A 23,858-nucleotide genomic window follows, 5' to 3' on the forward strand; every position below is an offset into this window, starting at 1 on the left:
ATTAATTCCACCCCCAAACCAGCAACAGCCTTTTAACGCTTTACTGGACCAACGCACACAGCAACACTACCCTACAACGCTAGGCAAGGGGTACGCATGCGCGTAATGCTCCCCGTGGCAGGGCAGAGCTACCCGGACGCGCGGTGCGGCGCATGTCATGACGCTAGGGGAGTGCCCGGAAGCGGGTCGGTCGGTGGGTGTTGGGGTGCGGAAGTGTCTGGGGGAGGAGGCCGCGGTTTCGGCGCTGTGGGTCGAGGGGGGCTTCCCCACCGGCACCCGTGGGCCTGCTCTCTCTTCTCCAGGGATCCCCCGTAGCTGCGCTATGGCGAGCCCCAACATGCAGGTAGAGCGACGCGCCTTCCTGGGGCGGCTGGGGTGGCTCTGCGCCGGGCCTGCGGGCGGGGTGGGGGGATAGGGAGCGCAGACGGCTCAGCTGGCGGGGCCGGCAGCCGCGGGAGGTGTCGAAGGGACTCGGCAAGTAATAGAGGCTGCGGATCAGTCCTCTGGTCAGTACGGGCCTCCGCTGACAGCGGGCAGTGGGCCCCGCTGGAGCGGCGGGGCCTGGTGTCCACCTGGGAAATGCGGTTGCCTTTTGTGGGCTAGGTGCGTAGTTTGGCTTAGGGTTTTTCTAAGGCTAACGACTGTAGGAAGTTTTTGCCTGCTCTGTTTACTGTTTGTGCCAGCCCTCGGTTGGGGCTGTATAATTTGTTCTGTGGCTGTTTGGCAAGGCAGCAATGACCTGTGTTAGAAACAGTCATTGTCTCTTCAGCTGTTTTGAACCATGATCATTTCCTTAAGCTCATTACGGCTGTGTGGTGCTTACACTGGCAAAGCTGAGGGAGGTACTGCAGGGTCTAGAATAAACAGAGGATGAAACCTGTTTAAGATCTCATGTTCTTTCTGATGATGATGTTCATCAAACTATCAAACCACAGCCTGATAAATAGAATTTGCGCCTCATGGATAGTTAGAGCTGGACATCTATGCTGTGGTTCATGCAACTTTCTAATAAACTATTTCCTGTTTGATAGCAGTGTTGAGCTTCGCAGTAGCAGATTAAGATGCCAGCTAATGTAATAAAGTACTAGGACTGAGAATCTAATACCCAAGTAATAGTCTTTGGTATTTACAAAAGCAGAGTATACCAAAACCAGCCCTTACATCATGTAGACTTTTTTTCTATTTCAGAGGGCTGCAACATGCTCTGTTTTCTCACATTTCCATTTTAGCAGGTGGTCTTTGCCATTTATTCTTTGGATTTAGTGTCACATGCATCACTTTGTTGTACTGTAGCCAGGAACTGTTGGACTGTTCTGTGGTAGTCAAAGGTACTTAAGAACTTTAAGGAAGTATCTTCTAGTTCTGGAATAAATTTTGCTCTTTTGCTGATTTGAATGGTGTCTAGAGGGGCCAAACAGAGCCAGCACAGCATGAGCAGCAAGGAGGGGATTGCCCAGTTGTATGTGGTAAGCTGCTTATCAGCTTATGGTTTCCCCAAAAAGGGAAGACTGAAATTCTGTTCCAAAGAAACAGATGCTTACAGTGTTCCAGCACTTGCCACAGCAGAGCTGTATAGTCCACTTTACTGGATCATTGTTTTTAAATAACTTGTTCTATGATTTCAGGTAGATCTGTTGAGATGATCTTTGCTTCCAAGACACAACACGGAACAATAGAATGAGAGATTTTGTTATTTCTTTTTTCATGGCCACTGTTTATTAGTTTTGTTTTGCCTGAAGCATGTCTGAGTGTCCGGATAGCTGCAAGAGTATCTGTACTGGAATGTCTAATGAATACTCCTTGCCGTAGTTGAAACTCTCCACCTTGCTCCTGAACATTGCCATAATCATACTGAGCATACTAACACTGCTTAGGAAAATGAATTGACCTGATGTGGAAAAATACTTGTGGGGCTATAGAAAATTTAGTTAATGTTGGGTAACTTTGGCTAAATGACTGCCTGTTTTAAACTTACATGAACTAGTCATTCACACTGACAGTTTTAATTGTCCTGAAGTGGTATAGGCATTCCAAGGAGGAAAGTGTAATAAAAGGTAATAAGCACTTAAGAGCAAAAGAGTAACGGTGATACCAACAAATCCACAGGTCAGTGTATGCAGTACACTGAATGGGTTAGATCACAGTTTTATTTGAAACTAGCCCAAGAAATAAATGAAAAATCCATTTGTAACTCCTAGAACTTTTCTTGATGCTCGTGATTTGGGCACATCCTCTGTCTGGTGTTTTTTTTTTTTCTCCCCTCCCACTGTAGTGTTGATTAGTATCTCTCACTTGGATATCAAGAACCTAAGTCCTTCTAGAGAAGCCAAACAAATGTATTTGAAGATGTCTCCCAGTATAGGACTGGAAGTGTGATAGTGCATTGTAATCATGTACTTCCTGTATTGACTCTGTTGACAGAGCTTGCGGATGTTGTCAGTCCTAGTTCAAAGCGTCTGGGTCTGTGATTTAAAAAAACCCTTAGAATGGATTTCCAAATCTTTCCATTATAAATGCAAGAGATTGGTAAGGTAAAGTGCATAGACAAACCAGTAGTAGTTCCAGCTTACTACACAGTTCTTCTCATTTACACTTTTTCGTGTGCTAGTAAATTTCAGCAGTTTGTTAATCAGTGTTATTAATGGATAGAAACATTGTGACACATACAAAGCACATGTAAGACTTGCAGTCATTTGCCTTCAAGTTTTTTGGGGGTAAATATTGAAAAGTGGAAAAGCTGGCTATCAGAAAACATAGCAACAGCTTAAAATGTCTCTTTGGTCATGCATTGTGCTCTCATGTAGCACTTAATTATTTGCTTGTATTACAGAAAGCAATAGACCTTGCTAGCAAGGCAGCGCAAGAAGATAAAGCAGGAAACTATGAGGAAGCCCTCCTCTTGTACCAACATGCTGTGCAGTATTTTCTCCATATTATTAAATGTAAGTGTAATGTATTAGATGGTTAAGTAGAGTTTAGCACTCTCATTGTACAGCGTAATCTCATATGTTGACATAATTACTTAAATTTTTACTATCATTGTCAATCGGTAATTGTAGTTTGACTGAGGTCATATATTTTGCAGCTTTTGCTTTTACCATGTTGTGTGCTTGCTCCATTCTTGTAAGTAATCGGATTATTTTTACTTGTGTTTTGGTTTAGACAGGGAGGCAGGGGGTTGCTGTGTCTCCTCTGGACTTTTGTAGCAGTGTGTCAGGCAGGCCACTGCACAGGAAAATGTAATAAGTACAGGGATCCCTGAATTTCTGTTGTGCTGAAAAACCACGTGTTACACAAGCAGTCTTTGTATCTACAGAGTGGTTTTTTGTTCCCTAATTCATGCTGGTTGCTTTTCTACAACCTCTCTGCTGGCATTTTTCTTAATGTTATAGTCTGCTGTTCATCTTGTCCAGCAAAATGTATGAGATGGATTTGTATGTTGTATTTTTTCTTCAGTTTCCATATTCTCATTATTTTATGCCTTTTCATGCTTCTCTGTATCTTTTGTGTCATGTCCAGTATTTGTATGCAAGGAGTAAGCTTTCTTAATGTAGGTACAGCCCTAATCTAAGTGGGCTAGGGTAACACTCCTGACATAAGTGCACTTGCAGATCTCCGTGATTTGGAAAACAAAAACCCACCACTATTTTCTTTATAATCACTTAGGTAATTTGTGTTTATCAGTTCCTATCCATTTATATCTTACAGACTTTTATCGGAATGTCACTTGCTGTGCTTTTGACAATGCTGATATATTTTTTGAAACTTAACACAAATCTAATGTTAAATTTTAATTACTGATTCGAAATACTGTGATAATGGCTAAGAGAAAAGTGTGGCTGTTGAACTTAACTCCTTCAGATGTTTTATGTAATTTTTTTCTTTGACATGAACATCTTTTAAAATTGGTAGGCTATGGAAAAATAAAGTATAATTCTAAAGAAAAATTGCTTAGTACAAGCAGCTTCTTAATGAGGTATTTTAAGAAATTAGTTAAGGCAATGTATAGCTTTAAAGGTTGACAGTAAAGCTTCCAGTGCCATTATCTTTAATCCTTTACAGTCAAATTTTAATGTTCAGGTGTATATTTGTTTTCTGGTAGGTGATGACTTTCTGTCATTTCTTTCTATGATATAATGGCAAAAAAAGTAGTTGAGGTGTTCAGTTATGTGGTGAGCCCTGAGAGAAGTATATTGATAAGACATAAAGACAGCAGAGATTGTCTTGTTTTCTGATTGATACACATGTGTTTTGCTGTTAACAAGGCATTGTTTCTCTTTAAACTCTTAGATGAAGCACAGGGTGATAAAGCAAAACAGAGCATTAGAATGAAATGTAGAGAATACTTGGACAGAGCAGAACAGCTGAAAGAATATCTGAAAAAGAGAGAAAAAGCTGCACCAAAACCAGTTAAAGAGTCTGGTCCTGCTGATGGAAAAGGGTATGTTTTTGCAGAAGGTAAAGCAAAATACTTCCTGAACTCAGCTTATGCTAGAATTCAACTCTTCAAAGATAATTTTAATTAGTATTTTTGAAATGCTTTGGATGACTACTAATGCTGAAATACAGCAGGCTAATAGAAGAAAAATAACATGAATTAGCATCACAGGAATTTCTGTGCTTGTTTACTAAACTGTGTGATCATTTGCATAGGAAATTCAGTGAAGAATAAGAGCTGTTTCAGACTAACACGTAATTACTAGATTTAAAGGCAAAGAGTCTGATGTCTCTTAAATTTTTTCTACATTTAAATACTTGCTAGGAAATAAGTTCAGACTCATGATTACTGGGGCCTGAGTTTGATGTGTCTCACAGTTGATAACAGGTGCAAAGCTCTATGTAGGGTGAAGTTCTGTGAGATGGTCTGAATCACCCTAATGCCTTGCTGCTGCCCAGACTTTCTGCTGCTTTCCTTGTATTAGATTTGTTTTTGATTTTGCATATCAGAGATGGACAAGTGGAGCCACCTGAACAAGCAGAGCTTCTTTTGCATTTGCTGCTGCCTTTAAGGGGATAGGAGAGAGAGAAAGGGTTCAGGATGATGCCTTTTAGCGGATTGCCCTTTTTAGCAGTGCTGAACAGCTACAGTTACTAAGTTGTCTCTTTGAAACTTCACCTGATTTTCAGTCTCCTTCATTGTCTACTTGTCTCATCAGTTTTATTTTTTGAGCTGTACTGTGTTCTGCTGGTTTATAATCGAAGGAGCTGATAACATCACAGAGGCTACATGTATTTCATGACCTCCTCTCCAACTGTTCACTATCTAGTCTCCTTTTATTCTTCTTTAACTTTCAGTTTCCTTTGCTCTGAAAAGATGAGGGTGTAATAATACTAGATGGAATTGACCAAGTCCTGTTGCAATTCCAGGTAGGGGACAAGAGCCAATGGCTAAAATGAAACCATTTTAGCACTTTCATATTGCTTTCTACAAGAGCTTTTGTTTTCTAACGGCTGGCTCAAAGCATGTAGAGGTATGTTAAGAGGGCTCAGACTGGTAAGAGGAAGTTGAAATGGTGAGGAGGGTGAATTAGGAAGAATGCGGTGTAGAAAACCGGTAGTACAATGATGTGAACTTGTAGAGATCTGAAGGCTTTACAAGGTTTCTTTCATTCCTTAGCCTGGTAGTTTTCCTGCTATTTGCATTCTAATTTTTATCCAAAGACAGCAGTCTCTTTTATTGTATTTCAACATTTTTTCTTGTTCAAATCAGGAATGACAGTGATGGGGAAGGGGAGTCAGAGGATCCTGAAAAAAAGAAGCTACAGAATCAACTTCAGGGTAATTTTGAAGTATTCTTTTCTTCAAATAGCGGGGGTTTCAGTCAAACAAGTTCTGTATTTTTGTCACCTAAATGTTATGGATTAACTACCTGTCTGTAAGTGGCTCAGCTAGTATGCACTTTTCACATGCAAAAGCATAATATTTCTGGAAGTATGGGTTTGCATGCTATGAAGTCATAAAATGACAATGTTGAAATGTATCTCCTGTATGCTGTACTTCATGTTAAAATTGTACCATTTATCAGGATAGCATTTTCCAATGGGAGAAGTTGCAAAATTCCACGTAGCTGTTGGCTAAACTGAATCAGTATTTTTTACTCTTAAGTGCATTAGAGTATTGCCTAGAGGCTAAGGTAACAGACATACAAACAGTATAAGCAGGAACATTTTCACAAAAGCTTATGCTCAAGTTTAGGAGTTGAGAACATGGATTCTTGCCTATTTATAGTAATGGGCAGCATTTTCTCATATGCAGTGTTGATGTTCTCCCAGTTGTGTAAATAATAGTTTGGTGTATCACTGACTGTATGCAGCATTTGAGTTCAGTGTATAGCAGCTACCAGTTGTTTTGTACACAGTAAAAAAAGAGGCTTTACTTGGTATTTATTACCCTTTAATGGTGAAGAATTGTTCAGAGCTTCCCTGCCAGAAAGTGCTTATGGATCTGAAGAAACTTCATTATTCTCCGCTCTGTTTTTCAGTGTAACAAAGATCAAATGCATTTACCAGATCTCTCTGCCCATGTATTTTCAGGAACTATTGTATCATATTTGATACAATATTTGTAATAGCCTTCAGGAGCTCTTGTATCATTTTTGGAAACTGCACCTTTTATGCTTCTCTGCATGTTCACTTAATCCTATGCATAGTTATGTGGGACAGTTTCCTATGCTTTAAAATGACAGTAAAATGATGAGCTGCCTCTCACTATAAAGGGTTTGTTTCTTTGCACATGAATCTGACCTCATTTCTTATTTCAAAAAAGTTTCTTGCATCCACCACTTTTTTGATACCTCCTATAAAGTGACAGTTTTCTTGCTTATGCATTTGATTGCTTGAAAGCCTGAAATGCGAGATCCTTGGTACCTTGAATCTTAACACAGGAGTCTGTTACTTGGGTAATACAAGCTCTGGACAGCTTTCAGATTACTCAGTTTTATTTTGCTTCCCACAACAGCTACAGAACTTTCCTGTATTTAATATTGCTGCCTTGTCCCATCTTCCCATCTAAAAGTAATCAAGACAAAATAATTTTTAGTATGTCAGGCTAACCAGTGTGAAGTCTGAAGAGAAGGTTAAATTACAGTTCAGTTGGCTAAAGTCAAACTGACGTTGTTGATCAAGCAAGATGGGACTTGGTGATAAACTGAGAGAATGTGGCTAGACTACGACACTCTGCAGCTAAGCACGCTGCGTATAACCTTTCTGATTCTTTCAGACCTAGATCTTGAAGCTTTTTACCAGTAGATGATCCAGTTGTTTGCTGCATATCTGGAGATACCCAACAAGTTACTTCATCTGCCAGAGAGTCTTATAAATACTGGGCTAGTGCAGCTGCATTGCTTCCCTTGTTTAAAATGAAATTTCAAATTTTTTAGGAAGTACAATGGTGGTTTAGTGTAGAGATGGTACCTGTGTACCTACTGGAGAAGGTACTCCTCTGTGACTACTAAATGCACATTTGCTGGTCAGTTACAGACTAGCTTTAGCCATTGCAGTACCTCTACTAATTCTTGAGTATTCTGATTATCCATGGCTTAATGGGGTAAAACAACATTATAGATGTCTGTAGAAATAACATCTATTTGACTTAGCGTTTATATCTACTTTGAAGTACCTTGTTTTTATTCATTATGGACATGGGCATAGATTTCTTAATTTTTTAATCTTTTTTTTTTCTTTCCCCAAAATGGACTTTATTGAAGTTGTATGTGCATCCCTAAGTAGGTATGTGCATCCCTAACTTATACAATCTTTCCTTATAGGAGCAATTGTTATGGAACGACCAAATGTCAAATGGAGTGATGTTGCTGGCCTCGAAGGTGCCAAAGAAGCACTTAAAGAAGCAGTGATCTTGCCCATTAAATTTCCACACCTATTTACAGGTCAGAATTACAGCATTTATTTGCTATCAGCCAGTCTGGAGTAGCACTGGGGGCTGAGAAGAGTGTTGTACCAATGTATCAGAGACTCGAGCTGAGTTTTTAACAAAGGGATTGTGATCAGGGTAGATATGGAAAAACCTCTTTAGTAAATTAAAAGGACTTAATCAGAAAAATAGTTTCAGTCTTTTTACAGTATTTTGAAGGCTGATGTTTTCTCTCTTCCAGGAAAACGAACACCCTGGAGAGGGATTTTGCTGTTTGGACCACCAGGGACAGGAAAGTCTTATTTAGCAAAAGCTGTGGCAACAGAAGCAAACAACTCTACCTTCTTCTCAGTATCTTCCTCTGACCTTGTATCAAAGTGGTTAGGTGAAAGTGAAAAGTAAGTTGGAGTTGCCAGAGGTCCAGGAAATCACTGGCAAGAAGAAATTAACATAAAGCTAGATAAGTTGCTGTGAAGAAATTGAGTTTGAGTGGAGGGTGATGTCTTTAAAAACAAACTTCAGGTGTTTCTATGTTTCATGCTGAAGTGCCATGGAAAGATACTATGTTCTGTGTTTTGTACTGCTGCAGCTGGACCTCTCTTCAGTACTCTAGATATTTTTTTAAAACTAGCTCAGAAGGGTTTCAGGAGCACTGTGGAGCTCATTCTCCTGTGCTTGGCTCTAATGCACACTACATCAGTCTGGAGTGTTGGGGTACTCTACCTCATGGCCTCTCCCCACTCATCTCTCTAAGCAGCTGTGCTGTTAACACGTGACATGTTTTTGTCCATATGGAGGAGTTTTTCTTTATTCTGATTTCAAGCAGTATCACGAATCTAAGAGACTTGCAAAAATAGGTTGGAAAAGAGGAGCGGCCATGAAAAAGAATTTCATGGTTTCCAATGCTAACTCTTCACTTGTTACTATGTATTATGTTAAGACCACCAGGAAACCTAAAGTGACATGTTGGCTCTGGTCTAGAAGTCTAGGCTTCCAGTGAAAACTTGCCAAATTAGGAAAGAAGTCTGCGATTGCTGTAAAAAAAGGACTTCCATGTGATGATAAGAACACTTGCCAAAACCATGCTTTGATAGTTTGAAGTGTGGACAACAGAGTAACATTAAAGTTGATAGGATGAGGAAGAAAGGCTGTTAAGTGTTTGAACTGGATTTTTTCCCACAAAGCTGGAAAGCTTAAGCTGCTTTTCTCCTCTGCGAAAGGAATACAGAACTTGAATCCAGCTTGGCATTTTTTCTGCTTAACTTCATTTGAGACTGTTGCCTGACATTTAGTGTTGGTGATGTTAAGGATTTCCCAGCATATTCTTACTTATTTTCCTTTTTAACTTGGGAAGATATGTTAATAACATTAGGTTACGATCATAGAATAGTTAGGGTTGGAAAGGACCTTAAGATCATCTAGTTCCAGCCCCTGATGTTAAATAAGAGAACACAGTGTTCTTTCCAATCTGCCTGGGGTGGTGGTTTTGTATACTCCAGGTTGTCTTGTACAAATGTAAACTGAAAAAGGGCCTTTTCTTGCAAAACCTTTATGCTCGGCTATTCACTCAGTAAAATGCTGAGACTTGGAGCTGGAAGAATATTATATAGTTTGAGTAGCTTTATATTAATACTTTTTTTTTCAGCTTTCTCTAAAGGAAGTGACTGTATCGTAATCTCAAGTTATGTGTTTTCACTGGTGTAATCATTAAGATAACTGAAGCTGTTTCCTTTTTTAAGATTAGTGAAAAACTTGTTCCAGCTTGCCAGAGAAAACAAACCTTCTATTATCTTCATTGATGAGATAGATTCCCTCTGCGGGTCAAGAAGTGAAAATGAAAGTGAGGCTGCCAGACGGATAAAAACAGAATTTCTAGTCCAGATGCAAGGTAAGTTTACTTGGTTTTCAGAATCAGTCAGAGGAATTAAGATACATATGGTAAGGGCAGCTTGCATGAAAACATGTAAAAGATCTGCAGTTGCACCCTGTTAAGTTTTCATGACATTTTAAACCAGTCTCTGTTTATTATCTAACATGTAAAATGGTGTCTGCCCTGATACAGGGGTTGGTATTGACAATGACGGAATCTTGGTCTTGGGAGCAACAAACATACCCTGGGTTTTGGATTCTGCTATCAGGAGAAGGTATGATGGCATTTTTTTTTTTTATGGTATGAAATTTGCAACTTTTGTGAGGGTTCAATCTGAGATTGCTTCAGGTAGTAATCCAGCTCATGTTTGCAGACATAGCTAATGTTCTACAACTCAATTCCATGAGGTGGACTGAGCAAAACTAATAGCCCCTCACCCCTTTAAAGAGGTAGGTTGTTCACTCTTATATTGGCCCTATAGTTTATTTGATTTTCTTTGTTTAGATGATTGTGCTTGAGCAAGCAGAAAACTATTCTGTTTCCTTATTGGCTGGTTTTCTGCTGGGCTTGGGGGACAAGTTACAAAAAACGCACTTCAGAAGGGCAAGAGTGAGTAAAGCTTTCCTTTCCAGCTGTTAAACTGTTGTGTAGCTTGAGTTCTTTCATGGAAATGTACCTTTATGTTACACAGAAACACCATGGTTTTCTGCTGGTCAGGCATAATTTGTGATCTTTTGGTGCATGTTTTAAATGCTCTTCTGTAGATAAAGAGCTTCCATACCTGTATTTGACTAGCTGGATCTTTCTTTGAGCTGCAGAGCAGCAGAGGAAAAATTACAGCTATGTGACAAATAGAACTATGTTGTGATGAGGACACAGCTTGGATAATGGTAATTTTTGTGGGCTAAAGAAATACTACCTTTTTTTTTTGTGACTGTCACTGACCTTATTCATATACTTCATTGAAGCTAATCACACTTTGATTAGAGGTTGAACCAGGTGACCCCCAGAGGTTGCTTCTAACCTATATGACTATAGTTTTGTGTGAGACAGATTTAGAGGTGAATATGTTGCTTAAAATTTCAAGTCATTCTTGAAATTCCAGCACTGGGGTCCACAGTGGAAGACAGAGTGATAGTACACCATGGAGATAATCAGTGAGGGCTGAACACCTCTCCTGTGAAGAAAGGCTGAGAGAGTTGGGCTTTGTTCAGCATGGAGGAGACAAGATTCCAGGGAGACAGTAGAGCAGCCTTTCTATATATAAAAGGGGCTTTTAAGAAAGATGGAGAGATGGTTGGGGGGGGAGGGGGTTGTTTGACACTTTTTCTTTTTTACCAAAGTCTGTAGTGACCGGAAAACCGGCAACAGTTTTAAAATGAAAAAGCATAGATCTACATTGGAGGAAGAAGTCTTAATGATGAGGGTGGTGATGCACTGGTACAGGTTGCCCAGAGAATCTGCAGCTGCCCCATCCCTGCAGTGTTAAAGGCCAAGTTGGAGCTTGGAGCAGCCTGATCTAGGGGAAGGTGTTCCTGCCCATGGCAGGGGAGTTGGAAACAGATGTTCTTTAAGGTCCCTTCCAGCCCAAATCATTCTGGGATTCTCTGCAGTCTGAAAGAGTAGCTCTCTAACTCATATCCATAAGACTTAAAGGAACTTGTGCAGCAATGGCAATAATCAAATTAATTTTTCATGAATTTCACCTGTTTTGTCATGTATATCAAGTTAACTGTATTCTAGACTTCGGAGTCACTCTTACTTCGTTGGTGGGAGGTAATCCCCATAGTGAGAACAAAAGCTGTTTCAAAGGAAGAACTGCAGTTATCAATATTTTGTACTGACAGCTGTATTCAGAATGACTTCAAATTTGCTTCCAACTATGAGCTTTCCTTTAATTGGAGACTGTAGAAAGTGGTTGTGTCAGCTTGCTATCAGAGAGTTCTTTGAGTGTGAAAATGCTCAAATGTACTTCAACACTTGAAGACTTTTTCCCCCCAGTTTTTTCTTTTAAAACAAACTACTGGAGAGAATCTGGACAAACTTCAGTCTGAAGAGATCTTTGTCATAGAAAGGAAGTAGTTGCTCTGCTCTGGATGTTATCTTATGCTAGCTACGGATTTATTTATGTGAACACATTGTTGAATATTGTCCTTAAGTGTGTGGGTTTTTTAAAGGTTTATAATATTGAAACTGCTTCTTTCTAATACTCTTAGGGCCAAACTGTATTTATTTGCATAAGCTTCTTTCCACCATGCACCTGCATGAGCTAGCATCTGTAGAACATTTTGGGTTTTGTTTTTAAACCAGGTTTGAGAAGCGTATTTATATTCCTTTACCTGAAGACCATGCCAGGGCTGCAATGTTCAAACTTCACCTTGGGTCGACTCCAAATCTCCTAACAGAAGCAGATTATCGAAAGCTTGGAGAAAAAACTGAGGGATATTCTGGTGCAGATATAAGCATCATTGTACGCGATGCACTGATGCAGCCTGTTAGAAAAGTGCAGTCAGCTACTCACTTTAAAAAAGTAAGTAGGATTCATTTTTTTTTTTTTTCCAGTTATTTCATCTCAGAACGGTCTTAATTTGAAAGTTCCTTGCAAGAAAACTGAATTTGGTTTTGGGTAATATTGCATGCTTATGAGTGTCCTTTTTATCAACCGTGGGAGAACTTGAGTATTTTTCTTCTATTCTTTTCTCTCTACCTCCCCCAGTCCTGCCATATATCTGGTGGAGCTAGTTTCTGGGTATTCACAACTCTTCATGTCTCTAGGTAGTGTTAAAAGTATTCAGTTTGAAGTTTGACTTAAATGGGAATGTTAGAGGTACTTTATTTCTGGATCAGGTTACATGGTTCTTTATGATTTTCTACCATGTTTAAAATAAATGTATTCCTCATCCACAGGGGAACAGATGGATTATAATTATGCACATTCTGCTTGCTTGGCATATTTTTCAAACTGACAAATTAAGGTTCTTGTAAAGTTCTGGTAAAAACATTGATTCATTGTTACTTGTTACAGTATTAAAGATACACGAAAACTAAGCAAACGGATTTTACAGGGCTTTTGAGGAGCTTTTCCCAGTTTAAAAACAGAATAAGTATTTTGAAATTATTTGATAAGTTTATTCTGGGTGCAGCTCAGGAGTAACACAGATTTAAACTGTATTTGTTTTAAAATAAGCAGCTGGTTTGATCTCTCAAGGATTTTCTAGATGCTTCCGTCTTGTAAGCAGCAATACCTGAGGCATTTATCCACTGCTGACTCTAAGTGACAATGACATTTCAGGCTAAAGGGCTACTACCTTTTAGCATTTTCTTCAAATTTTGAAGAATCTGAGGCACATCTCGGATTAGCATAGAGCAATGAAATAACCTTGGTTATCACAGTTTGTGGAGGAAGCCAAAAGGAATTCCCACTAGATGGTGCTGTTCTCTCTCGAGTGCTGCTGAGGTGGTGTCAGAAGCGCTCAAGGCTTTGTGGTGCATTATGTCGAAGATGGACTAGCTGTCTCTGGCTTCTTCACTTGAGGGACACTTGGGGGCAATTATTGAGCAGAAAGCTGTTAACCAGCAATGAATGAACTCCCAAAGTAACTGGGGATTCAGAAGGGTGGCCTTCTCCAACTAGATTTCCTGGCATGTTAGTTTTCCACGGAAATCCTCAACCTTAGGAGGAAGCTTCTTCTGGGATTTGACCTATGTGAATTTAAGTATCTGGCTGCAGCTGCACATTATCAAAGGGAATGATGTCAGGATATTCATACCATTTATTTTTCCCAGGGTTGGTCTTCCCAATGGGTCTGTATAAAATCAATATATAAAATATATCTGTATAAAATCAAGGAATATTTTTGCTCTAAAGATGCTGTTCAGCTTCTGGGTTTTGTCTTTAAGATTTTAACTCCTATAAACTGATTACTTTCTTTTTTCTAGGTAAAAGGACCATCAGTGTCTAATCCAAATACAATGGTAGATTTGTTCACCCCATGCTCCCCAGGTGATCCTGGAGCCATAGAAATGACATGGATGGAGGTTCCTGGTGATAAATTACTGGAGCCTCAAGTTTCCATGGTAGGTAGTCTTTTGTACCATTTTCTTCCTGCTTTGCAGAACTCTGAAAAGACTTTAAAACCTTTTTCAAATGGTTATGCAAGGCAGTTGGAGTTGTTTGTTTTCACAGATGCTGGACATACCAGATAACATCTGAATTCCCAACACGCAGTGCTATAGTATGGCAAGCCTGTGGAAAAGCCAGCTCTCTATCCCTGATAAGCATTTCTTTCTTATTGTTCTTGTCTGCAGGCATGCAGCTGCTGTCTTTTTATCCATAGACAGCATCTGGCTCTTCCACTGTTCTTTCACTTGTCTTTTATTTATAAAATCATAGAATGGTTATGGTTGGAAAGGACCTTAAGATCATCTAGTTCCACCCCCCAATTTTTTTTTTTTTTTTGTATTTTTTAAAATTTATTTAAAACATTTGGGAACTTAGCCCCAAGACATGTTTCCTTCCCGTCGCTCTAGCATTAATATCGACACTGGGAAATGCAAAATTATATTCAGTGTAAACTGGGAGGTGATGTGCCATAGGTAAATATTGCCCATGAAATAAATGCAAGCATAAACATTAAAATATAAAGAGATTGTGGATATAATAGAAGTTCTGGTTAAATTTGATCACAGGTGATACAGCTCTTTTTTGTGTTTTCTTTGTGCACCTTAAAATACTTGCTTTGGTCTAGGGAATAAAATATGTAATTTTTAGACAAATTGAAATTGTAGTTCACTGCTTAAAAAAAATAATTGCTGGGCACTTATTCTGTATTTTTTCCCTAAGAGGGGGAAAAAAAAAAGCTTCTGAATTTCAGTATTACATTTGAGGGAAGGACTTCATAAACAGATCTGTGCTGCTGCCATTTCTTGTGTGCAAAGTTCTGTGACGAATGAAAGAAATGAGTTTATTTAATGGAAATCACAAACCTCTAAAGCAGTAGGCACTGCTTTGTAAATATAACCATCACTATATTTCAGAAAATCATTTTCTGTGCATATTTGCACACTGAGGAAGTACAAAAGGAAATATGCAGGTGCAGGCCTGCCCTGGAACTTCTGCCTGCATGGTCTATCTGGATTTCTTTAATCAGTCTTTCCTGGAGTTCAACATAATACGTTGTGTGCTCCTAATGGTACCAAGGCTCTGACTGATGCACTATAATTGCACAGATATTTAAGTGTCCTTAAAAAGATCAGGCTTTAATTCTTTTTAAACAGGGTATCTCTAGTTATGATATTAACTTTTGCTTTTACTCATAATTTTATAGTAATATGAGGTGTTAGGCATTACTTTTTTCCAGTTGCCCTTGGCTAGGACTTGATTAGTTTTCCGCTTTCAACTTTATAGATCTGTGATTTTTCTGAACTCCATTTTCTAGTTTCTATTTATCTAGGAAATTGACTTAATTGAAGAGACAAATTACTGGTTATGAACAGTAAGACTTTGCTAGAAATGAATCACAAACGGATATTCTATATGCTTGCACTGTAAAGAGCACATGGGAATATCTGATTATTTTTCATTTTTAAACTCCTGAATGGATGAATGGCATAAACCTAAACCTGAGGTTTCATTATTAGAAAACTCAGTGATGATGTCTGTCTTCGCAGGGCTAAAATGTTGCCTCTGTGCAGGAGTGTTTAGGCTTACTTAAAGCCTTGTGCAAATAGGAGCTCCTATGGCCATATTGTTTTAACGGGCTTTTTAATGCATATTTGTCTTAGCAGCCAGATTGTTAGCAGTGGTACTGTACTTGCTTCTGAAAACACTTGTTTTCTTTTTTGTTTGTTTTTTGACAGGCTGATATGCTCAGGTCGCTAGCTAGCACAAAACCAACAGTTAATGAACAGGACCTGGAGAAGTTAAAGAAGTTTACAGAAGATTTTGGTCAGGAAGGCTAAACCAAAGATATATGTGGAGCATTAGAACTTTTTTTTTCCCTTTCTTAAGTATTCTTGTGTCCTTACTGATGGCACTTCAAATAAATGCCAATAAAATCACTCCTTTCTGACTTTGCAGAAGGAATACAAGGTACCTTTGCAAAGACCCTTAAGCTTTTGTATTGTATTGTTTTCCTCAGATGTCTATTAAATGTCTTCTATTGAAAAATAATATGAAAATACAATTTTAAGGTGAGACAGCAAAGTGATGTGGTAATGTCTATTAAATGCTAGAAAACTTTAAATCATTAGTTCAATTTTAGGTATTATATGAAACCTGGGTACAAGTAAGTTTTAAACTCCCAGTAGGCTCAAAAACCCCTTTTTGCAGGTGGAGGAGAACATATTTGGGTGTGTTCAGTATCAGTCAATCAGCTTCCATATTAATTGCTCTCATTTCATATAGAGAAATGTATCAAAATTTGCTAATCAGGCATTTGGCAAGTGTGGGTTTGCTATTAAAGTAAGGAGAAAACACTGTGAGGGTAAGACTATGTGGGCCAGTACTTTGTTTAAATACTGATGGAACTGGTATTTGGCTTTTTCTGCTATACTGTGTCAGAATTTTGCCTTAAACAGGAAGGTTTTGTTTTTAACTCTTTACTAGCTGATACGCACTGTCACTATGCAATTTAGCAAAAGTTTGTTAAATGCAAATATGTGGGAAGGTGTTTACTGGCTATTCTTGTTTTGGAGGTTTTTTGTTTTTGTTTTTTTTTATTGTTGTCTCTAAATCTTGATTTACTTTCTGCAGGAGTTTGACTGAAGTTAGAAAAAAGCATTAGTAATATCCTGTAAGATTCCACATGTCAAAGCTGGCAAGGTGTAGGTAGTCTTTGGAGAATGTATGGGAGGTATTCTGGGAAGTAGCATGCTTTCACGTGCGAGGAGAGTATAACAGATGTTTTAGCCACAGACTTTCTGGTGATAAATTAACCCAGAATTCTACTGATAACTGTTGCATACGTTACATCAATTTAGTGCTTAAACTTGGAGAGAAAGCTGGCAGTTTAGTACAGTAGTAGCACTTCCACTGGTCTCTTTCTGAAGAAATACAAATTGAGATGTGCCTGAATGTGACTTACAACACTTCCATGTCAGCATTGAGTTTGTGCCTTGTAAGTTTGCACTGGCTGTAGATACAGAACATCCTTAGGATACTCTGTTCCAGGATCGTTGTACAACTCTATCTTGTATAGGCTTTGTTTAACTTGCATTAAAAGAAATTTGCACATTTTGTGTGTGTATGTTATAGGTACATATACACATACATGATCATCTTTCGATGGGGTTTCGTTTCCTTTATGTATATATTTTATGTACTTCATAAATCATAGGATAGGTGAAATTTGCTGTACTTCATTTAAGTAAAATGTTAAGAGTACAACACCAGCTATGTTATTTGAGTGTTTCTTCAATGTTCAAGTATTTTCTGCTTGGGTTTGGTTTGGTAGTATTTTTTAGGCTTTAGTTTCTATATTTAATAGCTAAACAAAATATTTAGTTAAAAATTCTTTGATCTGCAAGGTGCTGAGCTTTTATTTACTAACATGATGAAACATTCTTTCCAAAATCATTCAATTATACACAGCTTTACCTTTGTCTTACGTTGGCATATGTAAATGTGAATCAGTGGACTACAAATCTTTTTACGGACCTCTCTGGGGGCAAAGGGGCAGGAATTCCAGTGTAGGTGCAGGCAACTGTGGTGAGTAAAATCCTACAGCTTTGCAATAGGATTGCTTTTTCATAGTTGCCTCTTGTGAATACTTTAGAAATATTCACAAGCGTATGAGCCATATACTGTCAGGGCTTTCACTCAGAGGTTCGACGCTACTATCTGAAGTACTTGTCTCTTCACCTTTTTTAAAATGAGAGTCCTTATTGCAATCCTAAAATTCTCAGGAACTTTTTTTTTGGTTTGTGGTAGGCTGATTTGTCCTATGAGTTTCCACAAGCTGAACTGTGTAATCTCTTATCTTTAATGTAGAAGGCAAGTATACTCTATGTTTTAAATTTACACCTTGCTGCTTGCTCAGTTGTGGGATGACATCTGTAACAGAAGCACTAATGTTTGATGTTTAAAGTTGCTTTTAGAAATATATTCCAAATAAACATTGCTGCTTAGAATTGCAGCTACAATGACAAATTTATGGTTTGCTGTGTTTTTAAGGTAGAAATAATTAATGTATATCCCAGAGCTACCTAGCTAAATTATCCCAGAATAGATGATAGCCTAATGGGGGGTGAGGGCTGCAAAATCACTTCTTAGTTTTCAGGGTTAATTGAAAATACTCTAAATAATTTATGAAAGGTTGTATTTGCTTTACGTAATCAAACCCTCTTTAAATACTGGATAAATTAGTTGTACATTTTTTATATAGTCTGAGGTATGACTCACCTTTGGCTAGTTAGCTCACATTTTTTTCCTAACTTCTGATGTTACTGCTTACCCTGACTGTAATATGAAAAAATGCCGTTTTCCTTCCTGTGGGTAAACTAGTTGGTCAATTAAATCAGTTGTGCGTGTGCTGCTGTTCTTTACAGATGGTTTCTTCACATTGACATTAAACTTCTTGGATTTCCTGGCACTTGTGGCACACAATCTCAATGCATACACTCACAGGTTACAAAAGCTCAGTAAATTGACTTGGTGTGTTTTTTAACATGTTGCCTGATTGACCTTAAATTCCCGAGTCTTGTTTCTTCACTAATTTACCTGTTAGTTTTGTCATTCTCTAGCACAACCGAACCGTACAAATTCCTTTCAAGGTTTTTGTTTAATTTGTTTTGGTTTTGAATTATCTGCTGGTCTTCAAATATGCTTTTGTTTTATTTAGCAGAGCACAACATGTATCTGAGGGAGATACTCTTGAATCAGCTGTTATTCATGCTCGTGTCTGTCAGGGGCGTCTGATCAGTTTGCTCTTTCTGTCAACTGAAGCAAAGAAGCTGCTGGACGTTCCCTGGTCAGGCATTTTGATCTCCTTTTTCTGTTTATTTAATCTTCTTCCTAATAAGAATATTCTAAACCTTTTTCATGTTACTTCTGAGGATTATCTTGACATGAAGCTTTCTAATAGTTCTGAATTTGTTGAAATATGCAGGAACATCTTTATTGTGCTGTTTACTCTTTCCTTCCTCCAGAATTACAAGCTTGTTTCACGATTGGCTTCCATACATGTTTTTGGTCTTAACCAGATCCATCCTAGTAATCATGGTTGACTTAAAGCCATTCCTGTAACTTCCGTAAACTGTTGCGAGAACATGGTGGACTTTGTTTCCTGCTGTGCTGCTTTTCCAACAGATACTTAATTCTTATCAGAACACTGTTGCCTTTGTTCTTGAACAGGTAGGTTTTGTTGTAGCTCTTGTGTCATAGTGCCAGTGCCTTCCCCTTTATTTTTTCTTTAGCTTTTTATTAACAGCATTTTAATCTAGATATTTTATTCCACAAATCCTCTGTCATCATAATTAGGTGTGTAAAAAAAAAAAACTATTAATTGTTCATTCATCCTCTGTCCTGGCATTTGTGTAATGGCAGCCCAGGTATTAGATAAGCATGTTCTGTTATTTGTCTTTTGGTTGCTGAATTACAGTTCTTCCTCTCCCTCCCCCACCTGTACATAGACATATGCATGCATGCCCTTCTGCTGGTAGCTTTTTGACGAGGCCACTTTTTTTGTGCCATTCTCTGTTTACTCACATTTGCATCCTCTGTCCTACATAGGAGGCTCCAACTTGATGAATAAGTGCTCAGGCATACTTCTTCCCTTCAACACATAGATTCAGTATTTGGGGATGCCAGAGTCCATCTGGCACCGCCTGGGCCGACTACCTACCACATGTTGGTCTGATGGTCCTTTGCAGAAATACTTGATATTTTAGGGCTCATTTATTTGGACTTGGTCATGAAATCAAAATATGATGTCCCGTCTGCATCACAGCAGGCGTTAAATTCTCTTCTTAAAAAGGCTTTGGTCATGTTTTGAGACATCTTCAGGAAATAAGTCACTTGACACCTGACTGCAGGGCTGATGCTGATAATAAAGCCAGGGTTTTCTTTCCTGCTTGGTGACCTATTAGCAGGCGCTGTGCCTTGAATTGGCAAGACTTACTTTTGCTTGCCTTCCCTCTTCTGCTGCCTCAGCTAATTTAAATCAAGCTATTGAAGGCAGGGACTTTGCTTTCAAAGATGCTCAGTGTCACATGTGTTCTGTAAACTATAAACAGTAATTTCCTCTGACTCATTGTGTTGCCAGCCGATGACCGTCCACAGGTAATTTGTTACAAAAATCTCAGCTGGAGCAGTGGCCCTTCTGCTCCTTCTCTGTCAATGTCTCAACAATAACAAGTCAGCTAGACGAGGGACTGAGAAAGTTGCTATAAATATCGCCATCTCATATGGGAAATACAATGGCAAATGAGGACTGTTACTTACAGCTGTGACCTGGGCTCTGGAAAATTTAATTGAATTGTATGCCCAATAGAAAGCTAGGAAAAAAATAAAACTATGAATTCAAATGATCACTTTTCCTCCCTTCTCTCCTTAATGGCTGGAGCTTGGGCTGTGGTGGGGAGGCTCTGACCTGTCGAGGCCTTATTTTTAGGTAAGATTTTAGAAAATCAGGAAAATTAGCTGACTGTTTTCAAATGTGCCATTTAAAATGCCAGCTGAAATGCTCATGCTCTTGCCTTGCTGAGTCTGAGCTCACTTGGAGTTTTAATGTTTTAATTAATTAATTACAGCCACTAATTGCTCTGTAGGCAACCAAACAGCAATTACTGATTTATTTTTTTTAATCTTTACACCTGCTCTAGTTTTGTTGTGCACTTGTGCATTCCTATCTAGCCTTGTTCTCTGTCTGTAATTTAAGGTTTTCTTTTATAGTTTGTTGTTACATGCCCCAGAAACCTCATGCACGTGTCCACTGTCAGTACAGAAACAAGCAGGTAGTTTGCCTACCTGACAGCAAACCTTGCTAGTTGCAGCACAGCAATAGTTTCCATAGGAGCCTCAGAGCCTTCTGACAGAGCCTAAAATCTTCCCACTGCCCTTCAGCTTCACTGTTCCTCCACCAGCTTCAGGACAGAGAAGGGATGCCAGTATAAACAGATACCATCATTGATTGCCTAAAGGCATGTGGAGGGCTGTGGTAGATGTGCATATCCATATATGCAAATACTGGTTACAAACCCCTCAGGAAGGACTCACCAAAGGTACAACAGGTAGTCACTGCAAAGTCACCTTCAACTTCACTTACAGCACTGCATGGTGCCTGCTTGTTCCGAGTTTAGGTGGGCTCAGTCCAGCAGGGAATGAATGTGTTGGAGGCATAGTGATGGTGTTCTTCCTGGGCAGTTGGAGACTGTGCATGGGGTAAATGCATCTTACAGAGATACAGGTGGGGTGAGAGATCCTGGTCTTCAGGCCTCCTGGGGCTGGCACAGGGTGGAAATCAACAGGTGACCAAGGGCAGCGATGCTGATGCTCTGAGCTCCTGTAGGGTTTTGTTCTGTCTTTGTCCTAGTTGTCAGCTGTGTGAAATGGTTTCCATGAGCTTTGCAGACATCAGACTTACTCTCTTAGGCTGCTTTTTGTGTAAAGCATGCTCACTTCATCACAGTAGATACTGGAAATGCCTGATGCTGCTGCTTAGAAGAAAAAGGTTTTGATCAGAATTTTCTTTTGATGTGAAATGTTAATTGGCAATCTGTGCTTGCCATTTCTCTGTTGCTTTTGAGGTGTATTCTGTTTTCTTGCTGTGCTCTCTAATACTAGGTTTTCTTGATTTTTTTGACTTATCCTCTGTCCTTCACACCATTATTTTTTTTTTTCTTAGAAGATGGGGCACTGATTCCTTTTTAAAGCCTAATTCAAAGCTCTTTATGTCCCTGTATTTCTTCAGTATTTATACCAAAGCAAGCTTATATGCAGCAAAAAAGCTGACAGAATGTCTATTTCCCTTTTTTCCTTCAAAGCAAAGGGCCCATCTGTACATGCTGTCCTTTCCCTGGCTGACAGCAGGATGGCAATGGGCTGGGCTGTTTGAGGATGGAGACAGAGAAGCTCATGCAATAAACGGGGTGTATTTAGTAGCAGTGCAGGGGGGAGAAATGGTTGAATGCTTGCTTTTAGACAGCTACTTTGTAATAATTTCTCCCCTAAGAAGAGACCTGAGCTACATACAAGACATCTTCTAAATTTCCATTGTGTAACAGTAGCTTCTCTGTAGTGTGTGCCAAAGATAATTTATCAGGCACTGATACAAGGGCAGATGTTGCATAATTGCATCCAAGAAATAAACACCAGCCTCTTGCCAGTGCTATGGATATCCAGTGTTACCTGGAACTGGAAACAGATTTAATTCCTGTTAAAAGATTGAGCAAAGAAAGTTCTCTGAATTGCTTTGAAAGAGAAAGTGGCATGAACCTGGAAGTTTCAGTTCTTCCACTATTTTTAAGAGTGCAACTACAAAGCAAAGGGCCATGGAAGAGTACACACAGAGCTCTCCCATGCAGCAACATGGGGTCAGGCAAGTGGCTCTAGAAACATGAAATGTCATCAAGAGGCACAAAGAACATCTGGAGAGCAATGCGGTAGCTTTACAAGCACAGAAACTACCTAAGATCACCTCCAAAAGGTAAGGTTTTGATAAACCAGAGGTCTACCAACACTGCAAATAATTAACTCAACCTTTTGTAATAAGATTGAGTAATATGAACATGCACATAACAGACATGGCTTGACTGAATGACTTGGGGTGGTATAACTAGTAGCTTAATCCTGAAGCAGAGTGAAGTCGTGGAAGTTTAGGACCTGTCATGTTAAAGATTACCTAGAGGTATGTGTTTCCAAAGGCATGATACAGAGCACAAAATGATGCCTATAAGAGAGGCTTAGCTGGGAACAACTTCACCACCAAGTTGCTGAGCAGAAATCGGGTACAGTGAAAGAAACAGGCCAGAAGTTGCTGGAAGTATAATTACAAAAATGTTCCCTATCTGGCTAAAAAATGAAAACATTCATGAAAATACACATCCAGGAAGGTTGTAATGACAGTAATAGGTGAAAGACCTGCCTCTAAGGAAACGCAAAACATGATATAAATATTGCTCAAGTGATGTGATGGCTTCAAGGGTAATTCCTGAAGGACTTTACTGAAAACAGCCAGGAAAGACTTCTTCCTGCAGCTGTCCACTTAGAATTACTATCTGGAAACCTAAAACATACAGTGACTTAGAAGGTAACTTCTCCACAGATGAAATTCTGTATTAAAGCTCACTCTGACACAGTATGACAAAATAAGCTTAGAGATGGTAACTGCAGGCTGCAGCAGCTGTGCATTTCCTAGACAGGTAGGGAGCAAGGGCAGGTGTAACCTTCACATGGCTGTTCTTGGGGTTTGTTACACAAGGGACCAGGGGGCTTTACTAAGCCTCTGAGGCTCTTCCCTGGCTCTCATTATCCAGTTTTCCCTTGGGAGGTAGGCACCACCCCACTGTAAGTACAGGAGTCTTCTCTTTTCTCCCCCTGAAGCATAGATTCCCCATCAAAGCATAGCTTCTTTGCTTCCTTTGGCATGGCAGATCCTTGCTTTATGCACTTGGCAGTTCAGCCCTTTCCTATGACATCAGGGAAAGGGGCAGCTACCACCAGAGTGGAGAACTGTGAGCCAGGACAGGAGCTGTGGCATCTGATTTTACTGGTAAAGGAGGAATGGCTCTATGTCAGCACTGATAAGTGGAATGTTGCAGGGGAAAAGAATGGAAAGCCAGAGCATCTCCAGAAAACCTTGATGTGTCATATCTTGAATTACTGTTACTGTAAGAATGGCTCTACAGACCAAATGTACAATGGAGACTTACAGATTAGAAGGACTATGCCTTCTGCAGCAAAGGCAACAGCATGTTTGCTACTAGTGAAGCAGTCACTTTTTATTAGGAACAAAAAAAACCAAAAAACAAAATACCTCTTACCTAGCACTGAAGGTGGCATAAGCAGTGGGGAAAATCTTTCTTACTACACCTGGCAGGAAGGCAATTGTGGTAGAACTACATTTTCAAACTTGCCAGCAGATTGCTTCTAGTTGAATAGCACATTTTCCTGTACACGTTC

The 23,858-nt window shown here is 39.2% G+C and overlaps 1 protein-coding gene across 1 annotated transcript; it reads left to right on the forward strand.

Moving 5' to 3' along the window:
- The first annotated feature begins 216 nt into the window (after positions 1–216).
- VPS4B (vacuolar protein sorting 4 homolog B) lies at positions 217–17,888 on the forward strand. Its single transcript, XM_057399382.1, has 11 exons — positions 217–343; positions 2,831–2,942; positions 4,291–4,441; positions 5,711–5,778; positions 7,766–7,885; positions 8,111–8,267; positions 9,609–9,757; positions 9,932–10,013; positions 12,050–12,269; positions 13,679–13,816; positions 15,599–17,888. The coding sequence occupies exons 1-11, from the start codon at positions 323–325 to the stop codon at positions 15,698–15,700; spliced, it is 1,320 nt and encodes a 439-aa protein (XP_057255365.1). The 5' UTR covers positions 217–322; the 3' UTR covers positions 15,701–17,888.
- Positions 17,889–23,858: the final 5,970 nt, after the last annotated feature.

This window comes from Pezoporus wallicus, unplaced genomic scaffold (assembly GCF_028554395.1).
Source record: "Pezoporus wallicus isolate ANWC-B61680 ecotype Strahan unplaced genomic scaffold, APGP_CSIRO_Pwel_v1 contig_818, whole genome shotgun sequence".
NCBI lineage: Eukaryota > Metazoa > Chordata > Aves > Psittaciformes > Psittacidae > Pezoporus > Pezoporus wallicus.